Genomic DNA, 8,005 nt, shown 5'->3' on the forward strand with positions numbered 1-8,005 from the left:
CCAATGAAAATGGTCATTAGGAAAAAAAAAAAAATCAATCCGCGATTTTAAGTCCCTTTTCTCTGGATCCTCCCAGCCTAGAAGGTGTCCCCACCGCCAAATCTGGTCGCTGGGTTTGAGCTTTGTAAATCTTAAAAAAAAAAGTAATCATCATCCGGTTTTGCAATGGGGATACAGTTGAGGGGAGGGGGGAGATAATTCCATTTGATTTTTTTTCCTTTTTTTTTTTTTTTTTTTGCAGCAAAAGTTATGACCAACCCAACCTCCCCCGCCCCCCCGCCTTTCCCTCCCGTCCCTCCCCTCCCCACCGTGTTTGTCCATCCGGAAGGAACACTATGCTTTGTTACTGCTACTTCATTTAGCTTTCACAAACACTTTGACGCCAGAAGTTATTATAAAATGTTTACAGACTGCACATTTCTCGTAAAATAAAATTAAAAAGCACACAGAACCTGTCTTAAAGGGAAAAAAATTACAATTCATTTCTGTCTTTAGGAACCGGAGTAATTTTTTCCGGTTTTTTTTTCCTTTTTTTTTTTTTTTTTTTTTTTTTTTTTTTTGTTATTTTTTTGTTATTTTTTTTCCCCAGACGGCTTTACACATGCAATTCAAGTTTCTGAAACAGGTGTGGGTTTTGGCTGCTTATGGAAATTTCTCTTTCAAAGACGGAAAAAAACCGTGAAGTGCAAAATGTCCCGTAAGGTGTTAATTTTCTGGTTTGGTTGGGGGCTTTTTTTGCTTCTATATTTTTTTTTTTCTTTTTTAAGATTTTTTTCTATATATTTTTAATTTTTTTTTTTACGTTATGCTTTTAAAAGTGGACTGCGATAAACGGAATACCTGTCAATCACCTCGTCCCGGTGTTTTGGCTTTGATTGACAGATCCCCTTTGCCAGAGCGGTGCCGGCAGTGCCACAGTTCGGAGCCCTCGCTGGCTGGCCCTCGCTCGCTCCCAGCTCCCTCCCGGGCGGGATTCGTGTTTTGATGAAGATCTCCGTGTCCTTCCCCGCACCGCCACGCCGCGGGGGTGGGGGGGGGGGGTGAGCCTTTAACACTTTCGGTTGGTGGGGTGCTGGCTTTGAAAAGTCCAAAAGTGCCAGTTTTTAATCGTCCGACGTGACGTCGATTTCCTCTGGACTGGCTTGTTTGGTGGCGATTCTCCACCGGTTAATGTGATGAGTCCCTTTTTTCTTCTGTTGTGAGTCTGAACCTTCCTCTTCCAACTTTTGCCGCTTGAACTTTGTCCGTCTGTTCTGAAACCATACTTTTACCTGCAGGAGGAAAGGCACCGGGCGTTAGTCCGACGCCTGTCCGGACCAGGGAGATGCTTCACTCCCCGCCTGCTCCGTGCGCCACCGGGGCCGTGCCCTGCCCGCGCTGCGCTGTGTCCCCACTGCTGTCACCCTGGCCAGCCTGGCGGGATCGAGCAGAGCCGGGGCCTCGCTGCCACCCAAACCTCTGCGAGAAAGGCACGGGCAGGCTGCCCCACGCCCCCCGGGCACCTCCGGAGCTCCCAGCGCTCGGGAGCGGGCAGCACCGCCGGGGGATGCGCTGTGCGCGCACCCTGAGCTTCCGCGGGCGCGTAGCCCCGAGTAGCGCCCAGGTAGCCCACGCTGCGCGGAGCTCGCCCGTGGGCCGTCACCTCGACGGCCCCGCTGCCCGGAGAGGCTGCGGTTCCCAGCTCCTGGCTGGGAGCTCCGGGCTCCAGCCCCGGGAGAGCCGTCGGGGCTGCGGTGGGGAGGCCGGGCCGGCCGCGGGGCTCCCACCTGCCCGGCGGAGCAGAGCAAAGGCAGGGCCTCGTCCGTTCTAACAGGGCGCCAGGATGGGCTGGGGGGCGGACGCACGGGATTTTTTTTTTCTCGTGGAAAAGCGAATAAAATGTACAAAAATGCCCCGAACAGAAAAACGCCCATCGCTCTCCGCAGCATCTCCCTGGGACGCGCTGTCCAGGAGCGATCGCAGCGCCGGTAAGTGGCATCATAAATATCCCTCTGATTTTGTTCAGTGCCGCGTAAATCTGACCGAACCATCCGGCAGCTGACTTCAGTGCTTTAATTACAGATAGTATTGATCTGGGACCTATCTCCAGGGCTGGCCACACTCCTTGTAGCGTCCAAAGGTAAACTTTTTTTTTTTTTTTTAAAGCAATTTAAACTCTGGTTCTGTCTGAAAGTGCCTGATAAAGGCCTCAGCAAGGGGGGGAAAGGGAACTGGAGCATTTTAATAAGCTGGTTTAACCCGCTTCGCTGCCTCTTCAGAACAGAGACCTGACTGGCCGGACACACATCTCTGCTGCATTTTCATATTCTCCAAAAGTCCCCCATTAAAAAGCTGAGCGGGGAACAAGGGGTGAGTTTAATTTGCTTTTAGTTTGCTAATTGAAGGGGAGGACGGTTCATTTCTGCACGCTGATCTCCCAAAAGGGAGCTCATTTGTACGGGACTGGGGGTTTGACATCCGGACAAAAGACCCCAACCAGCTTCGGAATCAAGCAGCACAAAGACCACCTTAAATACAGCTTTCCAGTAGAAATAAGCCTGTGACCGGTCCCTTGTTCGGGGAACCTCATAAAAGTGGCGATCCCTTTTTATTGTTTTGTTAGGGAGACATTTTAAAACAAAAGCTCCAACCTCTTTATTGCTTCCCCCACGAAAAGGAGTTAAGGAAAAAAAAAAAGTGTTACAACTTAATCCGCCCAGAGAACGCTGTGTTTACTGGGAACTTTGAACTAGGCTGCGGCTCGGTATTTTGGCTTTTTTTTTTTTTTTTTTTTTTTTTTTTTTTACAGTGCCACATACTGTAGCAGAGACAATCCCCATCTGGAACCCTCTCTCCACGAGTCTCCTGGAAGGGCACAAAACAAAAGCCCGACACAACAACAACAACAACAACAACAACAACAACAACAACTACCACCACCACCAATCCTCCAAACTCCAGCCTTTCTTCCGGCGGGGAGAAAACCGCGTGAAAAACGCGCTCGCAGCGGGCCCGCCGGCCCTGCGTCCCCGGCCGTCGGGGGGAGCCTGCGCCCGCCCCCGCCGCTGCTCTCGGCCCGTTCCGAGCCCCCCCCACCACGGGTGCCCGGCCCCGGTACCTGCCGAGACCCTCGGCCCCGCACGACCGTGGCAGAAACATCGCCGAGCGTCCCGCCAGAGAGACCGAAACAGGCTCCGGTGCGGTTCTGGCCCGCAGCCAGTCTGCTGGGGCGGGGGGAGGAGGGGGGGTGGAAGGGGTGAGGGGGGGATTCCTTGTGAGTAATTTCACTGCTTTTATTTTTCATCTTTCTGCCCTCCTGAACCGGCTCACATCCCCTCTGTCGGCTAGAAACGAGCGAAAATTCACCCAAGAAACAGTGTTTCTGCCTTAGGGTCTAAGGGGGAGGTTCTCCTCCTTGCCCCCGCACATGTTTTGGGGGCTTTTCCCCTAACATCCAACTCCTTCTTGAGGGTCAGACCAGTCCCGCAGCAAAACGACCGGACCCGCAGATCGCAGCTGTGGCCGCTGCCTCCCCGCTCGGGCCGGAGCTCCAGCCGGGGCTGCCCGGGGGACCCCAAATCGCCCCCCGAGCGCTGCGGTTCCCCACGCCCGGCCGAGGCACCGCGACCCCCGGCACGGGCCGTGAAATCCCGAACGGGAAAAGGATTTGACGATACTCAAGCTGAGGAGATCCCTCTCCCCACTGCACCGGTTCGGGACTGGAGGCCTAAACACGTCTAGAATTTGCCCTTACCATTGCCCGAATCTCGGCCCGGCCGGGTGGGTTTTCCAAAGGAGATGCCGGTACTTTCGCTTTCCCAGCTGCCCGTTCCCTGCTTGCCCCTTACCTGAGTTTCCGTGAGGCTGAGGCTGTGTGCCAGCTGTTTTCTCTCCGCTCCTACTACATAATGGTTCTTCTCAAAGGCATGTTCCAGTCTCAGTAATTGGGATGGGGAGAAAGCTGTACGGATCCGTTTGGGTTTCCTGGCCAGTGCATTGTGCAATAGGAAGCTCTCCGGGCTGGTTTCATTCCCTGGGAAACATGGTAAAACAGATTAGTAAAACACCTTCCCCAGACGCATTCGACAGCACTTTTTAGGGCAAGAATTTTTGTCTCCCACCATTATCCTCACGATGAATCCAACAATAGTGTCTTTTTAATTTTCCCCCTCCTTCTTTGTATTGAATTTTCCTTTGATAAATACGTGGAGGGGAAGGATAAATAAGCAGGGGCAGGAGAGGACTGGTATAAATTAAAATGCTAAAACACAACCTGGGGAGCACTAGAGAAAATAAAGCAGAAGAAAAAAAAAAGAATTGGCCAGAGCACGGCTGCGGTGTCTGCGGCTACACCTCACGGCTGCCCCCCTGCCCCCCGACCACCGGAGCCTCACGTCTTTCCCTATTTGTTTGTTATTTCCACCTTCCCTTCGCGGCCAGCTGCTCTTTGGGCTCCCTGGCCGAGCCCCGCGAGTCTCCCTGGCCACCCACCAGGCTCCGGGAGCCGCCCGCCTGCTCCCCTGGCCTGTCTCGGCTTCCCTCGCCCAAAAGTTCGGCCGGAGCCTTTCTCCCTTCGTTCTACCGGTGCGCTGCCCGCAGCGGGGCTCCCACCGCCGCCTTCCCGGCCCAATGACCCTCCCCGCTGCCTCGGCGGCGCTGGGAACCGGCGTAGAAATGAAGAATCAAACTCCGAGGAGGCCACAGAGCGGCCATCCCATCCCATCCTATCCTATCCCATTCCATCCCATCCCATTCCTGCCGGCCTGCATTGGAGCGGGGGCGGGAGCGGGAGGTGGTGAGCCGGGGTTTTTCGGTGGGCATTTCCCTCCGGGGTGCCCCTGTGCCGCTTTTCCGGGCTGCTCCTTCCAAAGTGGAAACGGCACCGAGGGTATCTCTCTGTAAGTGCTTTAAAAATCGTTGGAGGAGGAGGGTGTGTTTGAAATCAGGCTGTGGCTCAACACCAGGACATTTCCGCCTTTCATCTACCCCTCGTTACCAATCGCCTGGTGCCTGCGACAAATAATTTGGTGAGCGAAACCTGTAATTTTATTCTGAAAGGGTAATAATCCATTTTGTATCTCAGACCGCCTGGCTTCGGAGAGAGTGGTTCCTTTTCCAACCCGGCTGCAGCGGCCCGGCTGTGGAAGGCCGGGGAAAATGCAACATGCAGGTGGCTTGTTTTCGTTCCGAATTAATAAATAAAAATACAAGGGGGAAAAAAAGGCAGATGGATCCCTGCGAGTGGAGGCTGATTTTGTTTGTTTGTTTGTTTGTTGGTTTGCCTATAATGAAAGTGGCAGAAGCCGGACCCATTACGGGAGAAATCGGCTCACCCCTCGGAGAAGACGCTGCCGGTTACAAAGGGTTAAGCAAGGGGGATTTTATTGATTGTCCGCCATTGGATTCTGTTATTTCGCTTCAGCTGGTTATTAATCGCTTGGCATTTGGAGCCCCTCGCTGACCGCACGGTCGGGATCGCCCTCCGTGCCCCTTCCCCGGCTATCCTCCGCAGCCCCGTCTCCCCGCGCTGCTCCGGCGCTGGGATTAATTCCCCCCACACACTCCCCTCCTCCTTTCTCTGGGGTTCGCTTCGTTTCTTCCCCTCTAACAGGGGCAGCGACCGGACTTGGGGCGGCGGCGGGGGCTTCCTGCGGCCCCGCAGCTCGGCCCCGCAGCTCGGCGGGCACGGCCGCCCTCCCGGGGGAACTCAGCCTCACCACCTCTCCTTTCCCCGCTCTGCGCGGCCGCTTCCTTCGGAGGCTCCTCTCTAGCTCTTAACACACCGGAACAAAAGATATCCACCTTTTCGTCTGCTTTTAACGGGGGCAGAAAGCTGACGGAGTCCCAGCCGGCCTTGCCTTCCCGCTTGCCCCCGTCTTCTCGGGAAACCAAAACAAACCGGGAAAAGCAGCAAAACAAAACCAAGCCCAAGCCCCTCGGCTCTGACAGCTCTCCCAAGTTTGGCGGAGGGGGAGACAGGGACAAAAGACCCCGGGCCCGGCCGAGCCGAGCCTTCCGCTCCGGGCAGGGGCCGCCCGCCCACCCGCCGTCCCCCAACATCCGCACGGCGGGGACGGGCCGGGGGCCGCCGGAGGATGCAGGGCTGGATCGGAAGGAGAAGAAAAGTTGCACGTACCTTGGAACCTGTGGCCCAGATACCGGTAGCGGTGTATTAGCCACGGGTAGAAGGTGGAGGGGTCCCTTTGCTGCGAGGCGAAGAGCGGGTGCGTGGAGTGCGAAGCAGGCAGCGGGTGGGCGGCCAGGGCGTGAGGAGGGGGCACGGGATGGACCGGCACGGCCGGGTTCGGCGGGTGGGAGACGGCCTCTGCAAAGACCAAGTCCGGGTTGGAGTAGACCCCCCTGCCAGTGGAGTGGAAGCCGTTGAGAAAAGGGTTCATCGGGCTGGAATTGGCATAGCTGAGCGCCGCCGGCCGGATAGGATCCTCGGAGCGAGACGCGGGCAAGGGGCTGTCTTTGGCCACCAGCGACTCGATGGTGAAACACCGCTTGGGTGTGGGCTGAAACATGCTGCCGCGACGAGAGTCCCCGACCCAATCTCTGCCCGTCTCTCTCTGGTGCGCGGGAGACGATCCGGGGAAGTTTGCAGCAGGGAGTGACTTGAGGAGGGATAGATACACACATAAATAGACAGGGGCTGGAGGAAAAGGAGGCAGCGGCAGCCAGCGGTACCCAAAAGGGAGACACACACACGCACCACGCACACACTCACACAAAAAAAAAAAAAAAAAAGTTGCTGGGAGAAGTTTCCCTCCTGCAAGGAAAAGGCGGTCGCGCCCCCCCCCTCCCCCCCTAAGTCCAAAGACAATCCATGGATGTGATCGGCCCCTTCACAAGTTGTGCAAACGATTTGTTAGTTCATGAGCCTAATTAGTGCTGGGATCACATAAACAGCTTCCTCTGAAGCCTGGTAAATGGCTTGATGATTGGTCGCTATTACTCGCCTTGAGGTTGAAGGGGGAGACTCTTTAAAGTGCGTCAGAGGGGAGGCGAGCGCCGGGCAGCGCCATCGGGAGGGATGGAGCCGCGGATCGGAGTGCGGCGGGAGCGCGCCCGCCAGCGCGGGGGGAGCGCGCCGCGCCGCGCAGCCGCCCCCGCCCCGCCGCCGCCCCCGCGCCGGCCCCGCTCGGCTCCGCGCCCCTCCGCAGCCGCGCTGCCCTCCCTCCCCTGCCGCCGCTCGGCGACCAAGGTAGGCGGACGGGGGCCGGGAGGGGGGGAGGGGGGGCTCAGCGGGACAGGAGATGGGGGGCCCTGCATCTTCTCGGGTGGGGGCAGGGGGGAGTTGGGCTGCTCCGCCAGCGCGACACCCCTGTCCCTGCCACCTCTCGGGTACTCTCAGCCCGGCGAGGTTACCTTGAGCGGCCCCGGGGCGTCAGGGAGAGATGCCCCGCTTGGAAAAGATTTCGTCCCGGTGAGAGAACGGGTCGTCCTCCTTCTCCGAACTTAATTATTTCCCCTTCGCTCCTCCGCGCTGCCCGCACGGCGCGGTGCGGAGCACAAAGCGCAGGGCAGCCGCATCGTGCAAAGCTGGGATACGCCGGGCTCTCGCAGACGGGACAGGGGATCAAGTCTCCGGTTCCAGCCTTGTCCGTATTTTCGCGTTTACCTTTGGGTCCGGAGATGATTTTAGGGCTGTGTTCTCCTCCTCCCATTGGCTGGAGCTGCAGAATAATTATGATCACATCCTAATACTCTTGGCTGGTGCTTACTGTTTATTGGTAGTTAAGGATCTATTATCTATTCATCAGCCTCCCATTTTTGCCAATTACATTCTTCTAAAGTGAAGTACCAGCAGGTATTTTGCACATTTACAATTAATGATAAAAAAATCTGGCGTACTTTAAATCTATTACGCCGCTGTGTAATTTATCTTAAAGATGCAGAATTGCTAATGTAAATTAATGTTTCTGTTGAACCAAGGGATGGGGGGAGTCTTAAAACCAGTCAAGCGTTTCTTTCCTTTTCTCCCGGACGTTGTTTTCTATTTTCTTTCCACTTTATACACTAA

The 8,005-nt window shown here is 55.9% G+C and overlaps 1 protein-coding gene across 2 annotated transcripts; it reads right to left on the reverse strand.

Moving 5' to 3' along the window:
* Window positions 1-311: 311 nt before the first annotated feature.
* On the reverse strand, window positions 312-7,421 carry EMX2 (empty spiracles homeobox 2). Of its 2 annotated transcripts, XM_053983902.1 has the most exons (4): window positions 7,351-7,421; window positions 6,116-6,596; window positions 3,828-4,012; window positions 312-1,271 (listed from the first exon to the last, which is right to left on the reverse strand). In XM_053983902.1, exons 2-4 carry the CDS (start codon window positions 6,504-6,506, stop codon window positions 1,104-1,106), a joined length of 744 nt encoding a protein of 247 aa, XP_053839877.1. In that variant the 5' UTR covers window positions 6,507-6,596; window positions 7,351-7,421; the 3' UTR covers window positions 312-1,103. The 2 variants fall into 2 exon arrangements, with proteins under 2 accessions (XP_053839877.1, XP_053839878.1); XM_053983903.1 differs by lacking the exons at window positions 3,828-4,012; window positions 7,351-7,421 and having other exon boundaries at window positions 1,168-1,271; window positions 6,116-6,704.
* Between the last annotated feature and the right edge of the window lie 584 nt (window positions 7,422-8,005).

Source organism: Vidua macroura, chromosome 8 (assembly GCF_024509145.1).
Source record: "Vidua macroura isolate BioBank_ID:100142 chromosome 8, ASM2450914v1, whole genome shotgun sequence".
NCBI classification, from domain to species: Eukaryota; Metazoa; Chordata; class Aves; order Passeriformes; family Viduidae; genus Vidua; species Vidua macroura.

Coding starts and splice junctions, on each gene's coding strand:
- EMX2 (XM_053983902.1), bottom strand. CDS start 6,506: ATGTTTCAGCCCACACCCAAGCGGTGTTTCACCATCGAGTCGCTGGTG. Junction 4,013..6,115: donor TCTGGGCCACAGGTTCCAAG/GTACGTGCAACT, acceptor CATGTTTCCCAG/GGAATGAAACCAGCCCGGAG. Junction 1,272..3,827: donor TCAGCCTCACGGAAACTCAG/GTAAGGGGCAAG, acceptor TTCCTCCTGCAG/GTAAAAGTATGGTTTCAGAA.